Source organism: Gymnoscopelus braueri (assembly GCF_963280865.1).
Source record: "Gymnoscopelus braueri genome assembly, chromosome: 16".
NCBI classification, from domain to species: domain Eukaryota; kingdom Metazoa; phylum Chordata; class Actinopteri; order Myctophiformes; family Myctophidae; genus Gymnoscopelus; species Gymnoscopelus braueri.
This window is the reverse complement of record NC_137616.1, coordinates 2,596,445-2,615,970: the sequence shown is the minus strand read 5'-3', so window position 1 is coordinate 2,615,970 and position 19,526 is coordinate 2,596,445. Positions and strand designations below refer to the sequence as shown.

At 40.8% G+C, this 19,526-nt stretch overlaps 2 protein-coding genes across 2 annotated transcripts in view; one reads left to right on the top strand and one right to left on the bottom strand.

Annotated features, from left to right (window-relative positions):
- allc (allantoicase) overlaps positions 1-11,004 on the bottom strand; it is a gene marked incomplete at its 5' end in the record, with an annotated part of 17,582 nt that extends 6,578 nt beyond the window's left edge. The window contains 5 exons of the mRNA XM_080453810.1: positions 147-226; positions 6,077-6,196; positions 8,591-8,678; positions 9,361-9,411; positions 10,915-11,004. Coding sequence (XP_080309936.1) covers positions 147-226; positions 6,077-6,196; positions 8,591-8,678; positions 9,361-9,411; positions 10,915-11,004 — 429 coding nt within the window. The remainder of the gene's footprint in view (positions 1-146; positions 227-6,076; positions 6,197-8,590; positions 8,679-9,360; positions 9,412-10,914) is intronic.
- LOC308103753 (E3 ubiquitin-protein ligase TRIM35-like) lies at positions 1,959-3,383 on the top strand (the record flags this gene model as incomplete). The annotated part of the gene is made up of 1 exon (XM_080453903.1): positions 1,959-3,383. One exon carries the CDS (start codon positions 1,959-1,961, stop codon positions 3,381-3,383), a length of 1,425 nt encoding a protein of 474 aa, XP_080310029.1.
- Positions 11,005-19,526: the final 8,522 nt, after the last annotated feature.

Genomic DNA, 19,526 nt, shown 5'->3' with positions numbered 1-19,526 from the left:
CGTGCGTGCGTGCGTGCGTGCGTGCGTGCGTGCGTGCGTGCGTGCGTGCGTGCGTGCGTGCGTGCATGCTTGCGTCTCTATACTGTATACTGTATCAGTGAAGATAATAATTATGAACGTAATGATGTCATATATTATCATGTTACCTTGGCAACAGCAGCAAACTGGCTGTCATCAGCGGCCATGCCGGTCCTGTCTCCTTCCAGGGACATGTCTGGAGGGACGTCTGGACGGACGGACAGACAGACAGACAGACAGACAGACAGACAGACAGAGGGGGGGTGTTATTATAAGTAATAGGGCTGTCTGTCCATCTGTCCAGTGAATTGTAGGATTAACCACCACACACCCTGTTTTGGTGACCTCATACTCTATATGAATATTGCAATACAAGCAGAACACTGTTATCAGCCTGTGTGTCGTTGCAGAGGTTATTGCCCTGACTACACGTCATGAATGTTCCGTCCGTAAATGAGCTTATCTGCCTGGGCACCCGCCACCAGTGGTGTAAAGTAACTAAGTACATTTACTCAAGTACTGTACTTAAAAGCATATACTTTTACTTCTACTCCACTACATCTCGTATCCAAATATTGTACTTTTACTCCACTATATTTATTTGAAAACTTTAGTTACTAGTTACTTTGTAGATTTTGATTATTATTACAAAACATACATTACCCACTTCAGCCCTATATACATTTCGGCCATTTGACAATAGCCGATCTACAAGCGATGCGACGCATTGTGAGCTTGTAGATCTGCTATTTTCAAAAGATTTGAAAACTTGAAATGGGACATTTTGTATAATGAGTACTTTTACTTTTGGTACTTTAAGTACATTTTGATGCCAATACCTTTTACTCAAGTACATTTTGAATTCTGGACACAGAATGTAACAGAGTATTTCTACTTTGGAGTATTGATACTTTTACTCAAGCAAAAAAGTTGGGTACTTTTTTCACCATTGACATTTAGTAGATACAGAGGGTGTGTGTGTGTGTGTGTGTGTGTGTGTGTGTGTGTGTGTGTGTGTGTGTGTGTGTGTGTGTGTGTGTGTGTGTGTGTGTGTGTGTGTGTCCTGTGATGACAATAAGACAATAAATCAAAGTTCATTTCCCTGTTCAGTCACTCAGCTTTTTTTTAAGACTGAGGTTCACTCTCCTGTCAGTGCGTTCATCTGACTGTGGGTCTGCTGCTAACATCTACACCGAGGTAAGAACACACAGGATACTTTACTTTAAAAGCTATAAATGTACTGCCAATACTGTAAATAAATAAACAAATTATTGTATTAATCAGTGGTGGAAAAAGTACTCAAATTGTGTACTTAAGTAAAAGGATCAATACTGCAATGTAGAAAACTCTGATACAAAAGTATTGGCATCAAAATGTACATAAAGTACCAAAAAAAAAAGTACTCACAATGTGTCGCATCGTGACACATTGTGAGTACTTTTACTCACAATTTTGTAAACTTGAAAAAAGTACATTTAAAAGTACATTTATTATCATAATTGCCACTTGATAACATGCTATATAATTACATTTTGAACCTTTGAATCCACCGGTCCGTTTCTCATTTCCTTGTTGCCAGCTGCCAGTTATGCGAGAGAAACAAGCAACCAGGTATATGAATACATGGGCAAATGCATCGGTAACAAGCAGACTTGGCAACACTACAAACTCCGTCATTGATATCTCTCTCTCTCTCTCTCTCTCTCTCTCTCTCTCTCTCTCTCTCTCTCTCTCTCTCTCTCTCTGAAGAAGAAATGTGTATAGTTGATCGGTGCTGCCAGGGGTTTTGTGTCCCCTGGAGCTTTGTGCCCCTAGCTGCAGCCCAGTGAGTCCATGCATTAATTCGGCACTGTTCTTAATGTTATTGTTTTCTCTTCTAGTAGTCCTGGTGAAACAGCCTCGGTGAATGTTCCAAATCAGGGAGTGTGACTGCAGACAAAATGGCTTCCCGTGTGACTCGTCAAGAAGAGGAGCTCATCTGTCCTGTGTGCCATGACATCTTTAAAAATCCTGTTCTACTGTCATGCAGCCACAGCTTCTGTAAAGACTGTCTGCAGCGATGGTGGACAGTAAGACCAACAAAGGAATGCCCTGTTTGTGAAAGAAGATCCTCCAGGGACCATCCTCCTATAAACTTGGTGTTGAAGAACCTGTGTGAGAACTTCTTGGAGGAGAAACGCCGAAGCGGCTCATCGGTGAGCTCGGAGGTCTTCTGTGCCGCACACGGAGAGAAGCTCAGGCTCTTCTGTCTGGACGATGAACAGCTGGCGTGTCTCGTCTGTCGGGATTCAGAAAAACACGCTGGACACAAGTTCTTACCCGTAGACGAAGCATCGAGGCGTTTCAAAGAGAATGTCCAGGAATCATTAAAGCCGTTAAAAAAGAAACAGGAGGTATTTGATAAAGTTAAAGCAAATTACGACAAAACAGAAAAACACATCAAGGTTCAGGCCCAGAACACAGAGATGCAGATTAAGGAACAGTTTAAGGACCTTCATCAGTTCCTTCAAGAGGAAGAGAAGGTCAGGATATCTGCGGTGAGGGAGGAAGAGACACTGAAGAGTCAGGAGATAAAGGAGAGGATTGAAGGGTTGAGCAGAGACATGATGACCCTTTCTGATGCAATCCGAGCCACCGAGGACCAGCTGAGAACCGATGACCACGTCTCGTTCCTGCAGAACTACAAGACCACGATGGAAAGAGTCCACCTCACCCCGCAGGACCCACAGCCAGTCTCAGGAGCACTGATAGACGAGGCTAAACATCTGAGCAACCTGGCCTTCAGAGTCTGGTACAAGATGAAGGACATTGTCTCCTACACTCCCGTGATTCTGGACCCCAACACTGCCTCTGCAGCATACACCCTGTCTGATGATCTGACCAGTGTGAAATGGGGAAAGAGACAGCAGCTTCCTAACAACCTAGAGAGATTTGCCTTTTTTTCCTATGTCCTTGGTTCTGAGGGCTTTAACTCAGGGTCTCAAAGCTGGGATATTGACATTGGACATAATAAAAAGTGGGCACTCGGCGTGTTAGCAGAGTCTTTCCAAAGGAAGGGATGCAGAGGTGGGGGATTCTGGAACATAGGCTTATGTGAAGGTAACTGCAGTGCAGTCTCCTCATCTGAGTCTGCTACTAATCTCTCAGTGAAGCAGGAACTCCAGAGGATCAGAGTCCAGCTGGACTGGAACAGAGGAGAGCTGTCCTTCTCTGATCCTGACACTAACACACACCTACACACCTTCACACACACTTTCACTGAGAAACTCTTTCCATACATTGGCAATTTTGATGATGATGACGTAGGTATGTCAATGAAGGTGTTACCAGGGAAGATCGCTGTCACTCTGGAAAACCACAGTTAGAATGTATAAAGCCCATTTTGGATATATTAATATTGATTAGGTGCTCTCCGTGGTGATCATAAGGAATTGCTTTATGGCAGATCATCAATGAATTATTATTGTTTTTTGAATTAACTGTGATTATTTAATGAATGTATCATTCCGTTTTGAATCACTTTGGTATGATCATGACAGGATTTCATATTGATTGATTATTGAATATTGGTATTATGGTAACAGGTTTGATATGATTATTACTGATAATGGCAGGACGGCAGAAAGCAGGAAATTGTGTTTTCGCCCTTGTCCGTCCGTCCATTTGCTGTCTCCGGACAGCCAAAGGCCCGAGAATAGGTTACTCACACAAATTGGTACACAATACTAGAAATGTATCAGGCAGATTCAGATATTCCATTCCAGTTGGCTATAACCAGTGGTGGAAAAAGTACTCAAATGTTTTACTTAAGTAAAAGTATCAATACTGCAATGTAGAAATACTTTACAAGTAAAAGCCGGAATTCAAAATTTACTTACGTAAAAGTACAAAAGTATTGGTATCAAAATGTACTTAAAGGAGAGATCCAGGCTAAAAAGCTATTTGCTTTGATGTGTCGTTAATCAATCACTCACCAACATACCAGGGGCAGTTGACTTTTTTCATAGAAGCCCCAGTTGTCCATTGTGGAGACCCCTCCCACCGGCAGAATGGAGTACTGTGTATAAATGAAAACTATGACTATTTAGCAGCTCCAAACTTTCACATGCACTGTTTGTCACTCATGAGCTGCCGTTCGTAGGGGTGGGTGGGTTTATTATTATTTTTATTTGTATTATTGTATTTAACCTTCTGTGTTGTTATCAAGTTGCTTATGTGTTTGTATCTTGTTTTTGTTGAAAATGTATTAATTTAAACATAATTATATTGCTGATATGATAATAAAAACAATTGATAACAAAAAGCTGCCGTTCGTACAGAACGGCTCTGATGCATAAACTCTCGCGAGATTCTCGCGTCCCGTGAGATTTCGCGTGTAGCGCTCCCCCTCCCCTCATAAGTGACAAAGAGTGCATGTGAGAGTCTCAGGACACTGCATAGAGAGGATTTGTGGGGAAAAAAACAAAGTTTGGAGCTGCTAAAATAGGCAATTTTCATTTATACACAGTACTCCATTCTGCCGGTGGGAGGGGTCTCTACAATGGACAACAGGGGCTTCTATGAAAAAAGTCAACTGCCCCTGGTATGTTGGTGAGTGATTAGCGACACATCAAGCATTTTAGCCTGGATCTCTCCTTTAAAGTACCAAAAGTAGAAAGTACTCATTATGCAGAATGTCCCATTTCACAAATTTTCAAATGTATAAAATGTCATATTTTTCTTTGAAAATAGCAGATCTACAAGCTCACAATGTGTCACGATGCGACACATTGTGAGCTTGTAGATTGTCTATTTTCAAATGGCTGGAATGTATACAGAGCTGAAGTGGTTAATGTATGTTTTGTAATAATAATCAAAATCTACAAAGTAACTAGTAACTAAAGTTTTCAAATAAATGTAGTGGAGTAAAAGTACAATATTTGGATCCAAGATGTAGTGGAGTACAAGTAAAAGTATTGGAAATCGGAAATACTCAAGTAAAGTACAAATACCTCAAAATTGTACTTAAGTACTAGCCTGATTATCAGACTGAAGCTGCGTGGAGCTTCAGTCTGAAATTGGCTCCAGTGTCGGGGATTAAAAGGGGTGGGGATTAGAAATTCCCTAAACCAATCCTAAGGGATCCCCACGCCCACCTCCGCCTCTCATTGGATAACGCATTTTGTACCGGAGAAGTCTTAAGGCGGTTACACACCGGCGAATATGCGAATATACGCAAAATTCTGACTCGTTCCGAATAATTAAAAGACGCTTTTTTCGCTCCGCGAAACTGGTGTGGAAGCTTGCATTGACTTTATAAGGTTTAAAAAAAAAACGTATTATTCGCATGAAAAAAATCGCCCCGGTGTGTAAGGACCTTTAGGTTCACATTTACAACTCCAGACCAAGAGGCAGTCCACTCAGAGAGTGGTATGGAACCAGGCTACTTAAGTACAGTACTTAAGTAAATGTTACTTTACACCACTCACTGCGTAGGAGGTCAGCCCGGCCTGGTGGAGACCTGCACTCAGAGGAGCAAACTTTTCTAGTATTGAAATGTGTATCATTTATCATTCAATGCTGAATTATATTGGTTATTATATGGAGAGATGTTTTGAAATTGATGGATGTATTGATCATTATGAGATTAAATATGACCATATATATCACAAGGCTCATGCTTTCCTGATTTCACCTCCATCTTTGTCCAAATGGACAAAGACCAAGTCCCTGGGTTAGGGTTAGGGCATCATCAGTAGCACAAAAGAACAGGGTTAGGGTATTTATTTATTGATGTATTTTGAAATCAAACATTTAAAGCTGCACTATGTAACTTTCCTCTTCTACCCTGGATTTGAACCCGGTTTCATGCGCTTTCATGTCTCAATAGAAGAGCAGGGAGTGTGTGTGTGTGTGTGTGTGTGTGTGTGTGTGTGTGTGTGTGTGTGTGTGTGTGTGTGTGTGTGTGCGTGCGTGCGTGCGTGCGTGCGTGCGTGCGTGCGTGCGTGCGTGCGTGCGTGCGTGCGTGCGTGCGTGCGTGCGTGCGTGCGTGCGTGCGTGCGTGCGTGCGTGCGTGTACCCAGACAGGCAGCCTGTATGGAGACAGAGGGAGAGTAGTTTCCTGTGAAGAAGGAAGTGTCCACATCAAGACCATGGATCAACCCTGGAACCCCCAGCTGGATGATACACCAGTCATAACCTAACACACACACACACACACACACACACACACACACACACACACACACACACACACACACACACGGACACACGGACACACACACGGACACACACACGGACACACACACGGACACACGGACACACACGGAACATCCCATTAATCACAACCGAAATAATGCATGATAACTACCGACTGAGCCACTGAGTCGGCAGAGCATGCCCCTACTAGGACGAAACAATCGTCCTGATAAGAGGTGATAACTGCCATTGTATCGGATGATAGCGTCACATGTACAGCAGTTGTAGTGGAATCTTCTCTGCTGACTGGTTAAACCTACCGGTAAAACATTTAAAAACTAGAAAAAGTGCTCCTCGGAGCACAGGTCTCCGCCAGGTCATGCAGGTTATTGTGGCCTCCTGGTGGTGCTATAATAGGCCAATGTGAAAAGGGTGCAATTTCTTCTTAGGCCTTGCACGGCAATCGGACACTGCATTCATGATTTGGGGCATTTTGTTCAAAAAAATTGTTTTGCTAAATTAGACCTGCTGGTGGCGCTATAACAGGCCAATGTTATAAGGGTGGCATTTGCTCCTCAACATGGTGTGAATGTGTGTGCTAAGTTTGACCGCAATCGGACGCTCCGTTCATGATTTGCGGCATTTTGTTCAAAACAAGCCACTATTGCAAACTTTAGATGTCAATCTTAGCCAATCAAGATGGAATATGAAAATCAAACACATCCGTCTTGATCACATGACTATAGAGATCATGTGTACCGATTTGCGTGAAATTTGGATAAAATAATCCAGTAATATTAAAAAAAAAGGTTTTACATATGTCGGCCTCCTGGTGGCGCTATAAAAGGCATATGTGAAAAATGCAGGGCAAAGGTTTTTCCTTGACCTCTAGGGAGTGCGCTTACAAAGTTTTACACAGATCGGTGCAGTTATAGGTAAAAACACGAATCGGCTATATAGCGCCACCAGGCTGATTTGAAGGTTTTCAAGTGGCAATTCGTCCTCGGCATAGTGGAAATATGCGTGCAAAATTCCAAGGAAATTGCATGCTGTGTTCATTATTTGAGGCATTTTGTTCAAAACGGAGCACTCCTGCAAACTTTGGAAGCCATTTTAGCCAATCAGGATGGAATATGAAAAATCTGAAAGACACGTTTTGTTTAATGACTATAGAGATACTGTGTACCGATTTGCGGGATTTTTGGACAAAATCTGTAGGAGTACTGTCAAAAAATATGTTTTGCACAAATCGGCCTCCTGGTGGCGCTATAAAAGGCCCATGTGAAAAATGTGGGGCAGAGGTTCTGCTGTGGCATCCAGGGAGTGTGTGTGCACAGTGTCACAGCGAGCAAGCCAACGGTGCCGGAGATTAGCTGTACACAGACAGAATGACACACACACGGACGGACACACGGACGGACGGACACACGGACGGACAGACAGGGGGCAAAACATACTCTCTCGCCATGCCTGATGTGATTCAGTTCATGACACTTGACATGAAAAAGTTTGAGCACCTGCACCACTGATTTAATTAAGCAACATAAGTTTTTCAGAAAACAGTTTGTAGAATCAGGTCCTCAGGTCTTAATGGGTTAAAGTTACTGGAAAGTGGAAAGGGCTTTTCACACAAGGACTGACACTATGCCCACTTATGCGAAGTCACACTGTATCTGTGTTAAAATGTGCAATTATCTGAGCTGAACCTCATACACAAATCTGAAATCTACAATCCCTTATCATTTATGATTTTTTTTTGTGCCAAGGACCCCCAAATTGACTTGTATTTGGCCGCGGACCCCCACCAGAAAATATGTTGTGACAGGGACCCCCAGAAGCAAAGATTTGAGTTACAAATGTTTGCATTTTAAAAAAAAGATTTAATGATTTGCACACATTTTCGAGATTCATAGCTATGAGCTTGTAGATCAGCTATTTTTGAATAGCCAAAGTATAAAATATGGATAAAATGATTGACGCTTTATTAACACATTTTGCTGGGGACCCCCTGGTACCCCCCAAGGATCCCTGGGGATCCCCGGACCCCCTTTTGAGAACCAATGAGTTTTGCGTCTACACACATAGGCTATAAGGAATTGGAGATGTCCCCCGATATCTCTTAGTTTGGCATCTTGGGGTGTCCAGTGTGCTTGGACAAAGATACAGATACAGTTCAGTGCGTATATCTGCATACAATCTGTGTACAATGTGCGTAATCTGTGTATAATCTGAGAATGCAGAGAGCCTCTAAGTACCCTGAGTACCTGCAGCAAAGTCTGATTTTTGCAAATCAATTTCAGAGTTCTTTCTAGTCTCTCGTCTCTCACTGAAAATGTTTGTTTTGACTTGCCCTTGAGCAAGTCGCTGAGGACCAGTTGTCTGATGTCAAACAGACCTGGTATTCTCTTCCTCCGTGTCTCCCATCCATCCATCCACTTCCCAAACTCAGTGAACGCAGAAGCAATGAACTGTGGAGGATCTCTCTGGAAAGAAAATACATGTTTACCTGTATACCTGACAAACTTAATGTCAGGCTGCAGAATGCAGACAAATCTGATTTTTTATTTTCTGATCTTTATGAATCCAATGTCATTTGCAAGTAATCAGATTGTACACTGTATGTGTATTCAGACATCGTTAACCTATCTGCATTGGTTACTTTGGTAACGCCATAACTACAGAAGTGTGAGTAATACTTGACATACTGGTACTCTGTTGTATGACATGTCGCTCAATGAAAATAGCAGATCTACAAGGTCACAACTCGTCGAAATGCAAACTTGTCTATTTTAGCAGACTGACACCTTTGTACGACAGAGTACCGGAAGTGTTCTGACTGAGACACATCTTTAGAAGTCAGAATGTAATCACATTTGAAACTATCAAGGAATGTGGTTCAAATCTGATTAGTTTGTCTCATTTGTCTCATGTGTTTTTTTTGTTTTTCAGACTTTGATCTGATTTCACTCTTATTAATACTAGTCACCTGTCACTCGCCGTAACAACTTAATAAATCAGGGCATTTTCCGACAGCGACTTTGTGGTTTAGATGAATTATGCTCTACTTCATTAAAGATGGAACACAGCATGCAATACTATATTGTATTTTAAATGCTCACACTTGATGGGTTTATAAAGATACGTAAGTATTTGTTAGTGTTGTACCTTGAGCAAGTTGTTGGCTGGGGCAAACCATTCATCTGTAGCGAAAATCACCTGGAATGAATGAACACACCACTGAAAACACTACATAACTTCACTATCCACCATTTAAACTTCCCCACTGCTTTCAATGAGTCAGCATTCATTTATAGATTAAATCAGTCGTGTCTTTGAGCAAGGCATCAACCCCTACCTGCTCACTCTTTTCTGAAGCATGATTTATATGCCGGAAATGGCAGACGTAAAAGCTCACAACACGTTGCATACCGTGCTTTTAGATCAGCTATTTTTGGCACGGGACACCAAGGTTAAGATGAAGCATGAAGTCGCTCTGGGTAAGAGATTATTATTATTATTTAAATTGTAATTTTAATAAGTGTTAAAAAGCTCTATATTCTGATAGTAATGACTGCTATAAGGATAGTAATCATTGCTTGTTTGTTCAATAACAGGGGGTCTCCCCGTCTCTCCAGCTATTTAGTGAACAGAACATACATTTTCAGGTGTCATCAGGATAAACAAGTGAAATTAGAAGTGAAGAAACAACAACAACAAAAAGAGCAGAAACATTGGAATGTCTGCTGCTTATATTTTAGCAACCCCCCAAAAATATCACTTCTGCTCTTTGTCCTCGAGTGTCTCAGAGGAGACACAGGGCATTACACACACACACACACACACACACACACACACACACACACACACACACACACACACACACACACACACACACACACACACACACACACACACACACACACACACACACACACACACATTACAGTAGAAAAATACACAATAGAAATTAGTGACTGTACCCACACACTAACAAATAATTGTTTAAAAGTGTTTATGCAGTTGGTACAGAAGTGGATATTATATTGTTTAGGGTCTAATCACATAAAATAGCGTCTCTGTCAGGTGGAAACCTCATTATGTCCAAAACTGTTACTTTTCAGGATTCAAATTCAAAAATAGCAAAAGTAGCAGATCTACAAGCTCGGTGTGGATCTACTTTTGTGTGACGCTGTAGTATGATCAAGTAGGGCGTTAATGTAAGAAAAAACACAAACAGTTCAAATATGGAGATAAGAGGTTTCTGCCCGACAACAATGATATAATCTTTTGTCATGAAGTGTGACCATCAACTCATTAAGACCGGGAAAGCATCTGTCATTTTAGATTTTAACCCCTTTAACCATTATCTTATACTTTGGCTATTCAAAAACAGCAGATACACAAGCTCATAGCGCGTCACCAAGTGCCGCGCTATGAGCTTGTAGATTGTAGATTTTTTAAACATCATGAAAATGTGGGCAGACCTTTGAATAGAATTCTTTTTAATTATATTCCGAAGCAAAAAAACTAAAAAACTTTCGCTTTAAAACATATATATATATTTTCAAAGATTTGCACAAGATTTTATTTTCAAAAATAGCAGATCTACAAGCAGATCTAAAAAGCTCACAAAAAGCAGTCAGGTGGTCTGAACGTTTGTTTTTATGACAGAAGTGTCATGTTTTATGACACGAGATAATACATGATAATAATACTCACTTTGCCTCCAGCCGTCTCACACGCCAAGTTATTAAACTGTACAAACTCAGGTTGTCTGCTCTCCGTCTGGACTGCTCTTCTCTCTGCCATGATGAGCTCTTATATCCAGGTTCAAACACAGGATAATGTATAGATGTTAGTATAATATGAAAGGTTGTTCATATACTGCAGTATTTCTGCCTTAGCTGTCCCCCACACTGTAGTGTTTGTACAGGTTAGAGCTGACTGGTCAAAGTACACTGACTGTTCTGTCATTGACAGCACTGGGGCCGTGCATGGTGTACAGTAATCAAGTACATTTACTCAAGTAGCCTACTGTACTTAAGTACAATTTTGAGGAATTTTTACTGTACTGGAGTATTTCCAATTTCCAATGCTTTTACTTTTACTCCACTACAATTATTTGAAAACTTTAGTTACTAGTTACTTTGTAGATTTTGATTATTATTACAAAACATACATCAACCACTTCAGCCCTATAAATTTCGGCCATTTGAAAATAGTGGATCTACAAGCTACAAGCTTGTAGATCTCTGAGCTTGTAGATCTCTATATTCAAAAGACTTTAATATTTAATATTTATTAAATATAATATATAATATCATATATTTATTTAATAATATCAATCAATCAGTGTGTGTAGGTTTGTCTGTCTGTTGTAGATGTTGCTCTGTCTCTGATGTCTGATAGCAATATCAGAGGAAGAGGAAACATCATCATTTACAAGCTCACAGTGCGAGTTTGTACAGTTCTCTTCTGGGGGGGGTCCCTGGCACAAAACCTTTTCAGATGGGGGTCCGTGGCCAAATATATATATATGTGGGGGTCCTTGGCACGAAAAAGAGAACTTCTTTGAGAACTACTGGCCCATTAGATGTCTCCAGACATTATTGGTAGGCAGAGAGCAGTCAGAAGACACATTGTGACACAACCAGAGAAAGATGAAGAACACGTGATGTCTGAGGAACCACAAAAAAAAAAATCTCATGTACTCATACATTATAATTATGCAACATTAAAGATCTTGCATGCCTTTTGAATATTGAATGACTTGAATGCACACATCATTTGTAAACAAAATGGATATCGAATGTATTTGTGCGAGAGCAGTAGCCTAAAATGCCTTCCAGTGGTCATTATTCAGTGCTTTAGTTTACGGGATCCATTTGGTTCCATTTGTACGCTTTTAACCATATTAACTGGGGCGCCTATTTTTGGCATGTCATAAAAAAAAGTATGAAACAGTTTTCTACATTTTCAAAAATAGCAAGCTTGCAGATCAGCAATTTTTTGCTATTCGTCACATGTCAAAGTAAAGGTGGTTAAATTAACACTGAGGAGTTGGCATGTGTACGTGTGCTTATGCGGATGTTAGTGCACATGCTGTGCCTGAACAGATAACATATAGCCTACACCAGTAGTTCTCAAACCTTTTTGGCTCAGGGCACCACTGTAAATAACCTTTTTCATCAACAGCACCGCTGAATGACATTGTTACTTCATCCACAAGTTTCCTGGGGCATTGTGGACATCACTTCCTGTCGATTTGTTCAGGTATCAGGGATCAAATCGACAGGAAGTGATGCCCATAACACCCTAGGAAACTTATGTATAGAATCTTATATTTATGTCATATTACGGTTACGTAAATGTGTAAATATTTCCGTCTAAGATACAGCATGTCAAGAGGAAAACTTGACGGAATATCCGTTTCCATTAGGACAGACCTTATACAGTACTTTAACCACTTGAACCCCAGCATCCCTATATTCTGGGGGGAACATTCGCCAAAAATAGCTGATCTACAAGCTCACAACGCGTCACAACGTGACGCGTTGTGAGCTTATAGATCAGCTATTTTTGGTGAATGCTTTGGTGAAATATTTGGTGTAGATCAAAAAAGAACACACCGTGTTGTGCAGTGCAACTCAGTTCAGTTTTATTATATAAGTATAGAGGGTCTAAGTATTCTGTGGCACACCTGGACTTGTGTCACGGCACCCTAGGGTGCCGTGACACCCCCTTTATAAGTGGCATGGCACCCCCGCTATAAGTTGTTGCACAACGGTGTAGCTAACTGTGGTGTGACAGATAATAGATCGTGACAGAGAATAGATCGTGGGGACCCCCAGGGGTCCTTGAAGGGGGCGTTCCAGGGGGTCCCCAGCAAAAGTAGTTAACATAGCATCACACTCACTTTAACCACTTCATTGCGAACGCAGCGGAAGGAGGCGCGCCGAACGCGCAAGTGGAGCTTACTATGAAACCGTGCTCGGGTTGTGTCATCTCTGTGTGCAGTATGTCTCTGTATCTCTGTGTGCAGTATGTGTGGCTCAAATCCTCAGCCCTGTGTGCAGCCAAGTAAATGTCCAATATAGACGTACCATACATCAAATGAAAGGTCTTTGAAAACTGAACACACCTGTCAAGGTTGCGTTTAAGCCCGCCCCTTCCCCCGGAAGCCACGCCCCGGAGAAGGCTCCTAAAAACTCCCCATTGAAACCCCATGTTAAATGAAAAGTGCCCGAATCGCTCCGAAACTTTTTCTACCCCCCCTAAGTGGGGGTCTACGAACAAATACTTCGGGCTCGGATTTTGGCTCCGCCCCCCGGAAGTGGGTGAAACAGGCACTTCAAACACTTTGTTGAATTGTTCAAAAACATTCGAAGTTTTTTTTTTGTGAATTTGTATTTGTCTAAGATGCTCCTTTTAACGCTGATTTTTTTTTCTATTTTTCATTATTTTTTTATTGGTTACTTTTTTTTAGATGATTTCTTTTCATTATTATTTAATTTTTTTGGCGTTCGCTTCCCGCGTTCGCGCGTCTTACTTGTTGATATGTTGGATATTCAAAAATAGCAGATGTACAAGCTCACAGCACTTCACTTCGCTCACAGCATGTGGACATCTGCTATCTAATTTTATATTTCAAAAATACCCAAAGATCTGAATAACTTTGATTTATTTTTCAAAACTGCAGTGAAGTAGGCTAATAGTAATTAAGCAAATCATTGATAGCTTCTGGGAAACAATATTATGTGTTTATTTTATGGATCATATATTATCTTTCTCTCTAATATAAAATATGTTTATCAGTTTCCAGCAGACAGGTTTATAGGATCATGGTCTCATACTGTACAGGTTAATGAGTGGAGCAAAGTTTAAGGTTCACAAGCAGGCAGTGAATCATTCTACTGGAATGAAAGTGTCTTCAACCATAGAGACAGATGGAGCTTAACTGCTACATCTGAGGTAAGAAAAGCCACAGAATAGCTGCTACTATTACTAACTACTACTACTACTACTACTACTACTACTGCTGCTACTGCTACTACTACTACTACTACTACTACTACTACTACTACTACTAACACTACTACTACTACTACTACTACTACTACTACTACTACTACTACTACTACTACTACTACTACTACTACAACTACTACTACTACTACTACTACCAGTGGTGGAAAAAGTACTCAAATTGTTTACTTAAGTAAAGGTATATCAATACTGCAATGTAGAAATACTCTGTTACAAGGAAGAGTCACATATTCAAAATGTACTTGAGTAAAAGTACAAAAGTAATGGTATCAAAATGTACTTAAAGTACAAAAGTAAAAGTACTCATTATGCAGAATGTCTCATGTCACAACTTCTCAGATGTATAAAATGTATAAGAATCTTTTGAGAATAGCCGATCTACAAGCTCACAATGCGTCGCACTGCGGCGAATTTGTGAGCTTGTAGATCGGATCTTTTCAAATGGCCGAAATATATATAGGGCTGAGGTGGGAAATGTATGTTTTGTAATATTAATCAAAATCTACAAAGTAACTAGTAACTCAAGTTTTAAAGTAATTGTAGTGGAGTAAAAGTGCAATATTTGCCTCTGAGATGTAGTGGAGTAGAAGTAAAAGTATTGGAAATTAGAAATATTCAAGTAAAGTACAAATACCTCAAAATTGTACTTAAATATGTTCCCCGTTTACCCCGAAAACAAACCCCATCAACAAAAAAATGCAGGAAACATACATTTCTAATTTCCAATTATTAATAATATCTCTGAACACACACAACTGAACATAATGGGGAGAAATTACTATCAGAAACTTGCCCGCCCCTTTCCCCTGGCGGCCATCTTGGTGATATAGAGCACCTTGTAGCAACTCATAATGTGATAACGGCGTAATAACAGTTCATAATATAATAAACTAAATGTCATAAAAGCTCATAATGTAATAAAATCATGAGCGATAGCGCAATAACAGGTTTTTGCATAATATAATAACGTAATAATTTGTTACATTAAGATTTTTTTTTTATATAATTGTTTTTGGCTTTATCTGCCTTTTATTAGATAGTATACAGTAGTCTGAGAGGAAATGGGGAGAGAGAGATGGAAGTGACACGCAGCAAAGTCCGTCGGGATCGGGAGTCGAACCCACGACACGCTGTGCCCGGACCGCCACGCCAGCCGTCCGGGCCATAACTGGTCAAATCGTTGAGAAAAGTGTTACATCTTATAATCAGTATCAGTATCATGGTCAGCGTCATGGTCAGCATCATGCTCAGTTTCATGGCAAGTGTCAGTATCATGTTAGTATCATGGTCAGTATCATGGTCAGTACCATGTCAGTATCATGTCAGTTCCATGTCAATATCATGTCAGTATCATGGTAGTATCATGGTAGTATCATGGTCAGTATCATGGTCAGTATCATGTTAGTATCATGGTCAGTATCATGGTCAGTATCATGGTCAGTATCATGTCAATATCATGTCAGTATCATGGTAGTATCATGGTAGTATCATGGTCAGTATCATGGTCAGTATCATGTCAATATCATGTCAGTATCATGGTAGTATCATGGTAGTATCATGGTCAGTATCATGGTCAGTATCATGGTCAGTATCATGTTAGTATCATGGTCAGTATCATGGTCAGTATCATGTCAATATCATGTCAGTATCATGGTAGTATAATGGTAGTATCATGGTCAGTATCATGGTCAGTATCATGTCAGTATCATGCCCATATCATGACAGTATCAACTTTTTTAACATCATATAAACACCATAAAAGGCCTACACCAAAATGTAGAGGAAATGCCTGTCAAAAAGGCAAGGGGGTTGGGGGATATAGCCAATAAAAAAACATGCATCATTAACAACAACAACAACAAAAGCAAAACAACACCAGAACTACACTAAAATTGAAGAAATTCCAGTAAAAATTTTAAGATATGCCTATCAAATTTGGCAAAATCTAAAATGTACACGGTCTAGCCCATGTAAATGATACGGCTGACAGCCCTCCAGTATGAAGGCAGATCTCTGTGGCCCTGATTGTATTGCGGTAAAACATGAGGTATCATGTCAGTATCATGTCAGTATCGTGTTCAGTAACATGTCAGTATCATGGTCAGTATCATGTCAGTATCATGTGTCATGTCAGTATCATGGTCAGTATCATGTCAGTATCATGTGTCATGTCAGTATCATGGTCAGTATCATGTCAGTATCATGTCAGTATCATGGTCATATGATATGACCATGTGATCATGGTCATATGGAAAGGCATGGCGAGAGAGTCGGCTCTATTCTGTGTGAGATTTGAACAAACCACTAATTACGGATTTCGGGCTAGGCAAGAGGCGTTTCCCCGCAAAATTCGGTATTCTATGGCACCCCCCTCACCCGCCAAACACCTGAGCTACCCGTTACATTATGCATAGGTGTGGTTTGGGCGTTACAATGATAAAACCAATCACCGTGCCAGAAGCCATTGCCTTTAAGAGAAGACTGCGCTAGCCGTCATCCCCGATCCAATATATGCTCTAGCCTATCTACCTGTCTGCACTGTTGCCTGGTCTGATTATTATAAGCCACATTGGGCTTGTTTTCCTTCTTTATTTTTATTTTATCCAAATACATTTTTATATTAATTTGTAGCCTATTGTGTTCACAATAAGCTTGTCATATTAGTCAGATCCGGAATAGTATATGAAAGCCATTTAAAATATGTATACTATTGGTACACACCGGCTGCTCCCAAATAATTAATTACATCATGTTGCGACAACGCTCCTATGTGGTACACAGACAAACAGTAGCACATGGGTATAATAAATTGGACAGTTTTAGGAAAGGTCTAGCCTATGTAACTCACGTTGGCTGTTATCGTTCTATTTCCACCATTCTAATGGATTCCAGGGGTGTGTAAACATCTCTCAAGTTGCTCCATAGTTCCCTCTGAAGTGACGCAGTTAAAGTTAACTTACATCCATATTGTCCCCGTTATCTTTCATCATCCACCTTTGTTCAGTAATCCCGAACAGAGCTAAACTTTAAGTTTACATCAATCAAAGCCTCTCAAACCCAGACACATTGCTGCGATGCGTATGTGCGTCGCCTACCTACCCAAAATAACAGACATACAAGCTATCAACGGCGCTGCGTCATGTCTGTCAACAGCTTTACAGATCTGTTATTTTGGACAGCATGAGGCGCGCGCGCGCCACGGAGTAGCCTAACACTAAACCAAAAACATTACATTATGTGGTCAACAACATACTAGACATGTAACTTGCTTGGAGCTTTTAATGCAGTGGTTCTCAACCTGTGGGTCGAGACCACAATGGAGCACCCAACGCCTGGCGAGCTTGTAGATCTGCTATTTTCACAATATTTATCTGTGGAACCGAGTCAAACAAAATGGGGGGGTCCCCAGTTCAAATATGGTTATTTTGGGGGGTCATGAACGTAGCGTTTACGTGGGGAATATAATAATAATATAATATATATAATATATAATAATATTAATAATATTCACCCGCAACATGGGTTTAACGAGACAGCAGCCAAAATGAAAATCACACTATAGATGATCCGATCATCTTATAAAAAATGTAAGTGCTTCAGATTTTAGCCCAAACTCAACGGGACCCGACCCGGCCCGTCGGCACCGGCTGGGCCGGGTCTACGTTTTTTTTACATCCAAATAAATTCATATATTAATTAATTTGTAGCGTATTGTGTTCACAATAAGCTTGTCATATTAGTCAGATCCCCAAGAGTATATGAAAGCCATTTAAAATAGTTATATATTCTTACACAGCTGATGCCAAATAATTAATCAACAGGGCAGCGCAACGCAAAAGTAGGTCAAATCAATCACTGTCTTGTCATGACGCAGCAGCAGAGAGCCCCCTTTAAAGTTTAAACCATAACATGACATAAATAATGGATCTTCAGAGCTTTCTTCATGTCTTTTTCACCTCAAAGTAAATGTTGGATTATTTCTTCAAATGAGAGCACAGGCAGCGGCCAGTAGAAGGTAACATTGGATGTGATTTCTCCATTGCAAAAATGATTACGGTTATTCTATGAAACATATATTTCATAGAATAACCATAATCATTTTTAAAATGGTTATGGGGCAGTGTATATATTTATATAGCCCTATTTGCTCCAAGCTGTTTTTTAAATAAAATATAGACTGTTGGAATAGGGTAGAATGACTCCTGTTTTTACTCCTGAATTACCAAGATTTAATGAGAAATAAGGCTTCTTTAGAAAAATGACTGACAGGCTGGGCTGGGTCTAATTTGTCAATTATTAGTCGAGCCGGGCTGAAATATTTAGGGGATATGAAAGCTCTAGTTAGTAGTTTGAAGTGCTCATGTCGCCTTATAGTTGCTTCTTTTTGTTTTCATAGACCTGCGGACTGCGGTTGCTTATTTCTCGCCAAGGCTGGCAACACGGCTCATGGTCCAACGCACAAAGCCATTGTAGTGTCTGTGTGCACTTGGCGGGTGATTTTATAAACCAGCGGGTGCTTTTAGAATCCACTATCCCCCCTCCCCAAGCCGTACCCATGTGTGGGTTGAGAATGTCAACGGGGGGATATAGGGGACAATGGGGATATAGCAACAACACGCCCACGGGCACACCTCCATGCGCAAATAACGGCGTCGGCATAATGGTGACGGGTAGAGCAGGTGCTAGAATAACCTATTGGGGCGGCGCAGCTCCATTATCCGGATTTAACGTGGTTTAGAGGGGGGGAAAACTGCTGGAGAATAGGGCGGAGTATGTTTTACCCCCTGTCCGTCCGTTCGTCCGTCCGTCCGTCCGTGTGTCCTGTCCGTGTGTTACCAGCTAATCTCCGGCACCATTGGCCCACTTGCTGCGAAACTGTGCACACACACTCCCTCGATACCAATTCAGAACCTCTGCCCCAAATCTTTCACATGGGCCTGTTATAGCGCCACCAGGAGGCCAATTTGTGCAAAACCCATTTTTTGACATTACTCCTACAGATTTTATCCAAACGTCATGCAAATCGGTACACAGTATCTCTATAGTCATGTGATCAACCCGGATCTGTCCGATTTCCCATAATCCATCCTGATTGGCTAAGGTTGGCTTCCAAAGTTTGCAGGATTGGTCCGTTTTGAACAAAATGCCTCGAATCATGAACGCAGCTTGCAATTTCCGTGAAATTTCACACGCACATTCCCACTAGGCCGAGGAAGAAATGCCACCCATTTCACATTGGCCTGTTATAGCACCACTAGTTCGATCGTATAGTCCAGGTTTAAAAT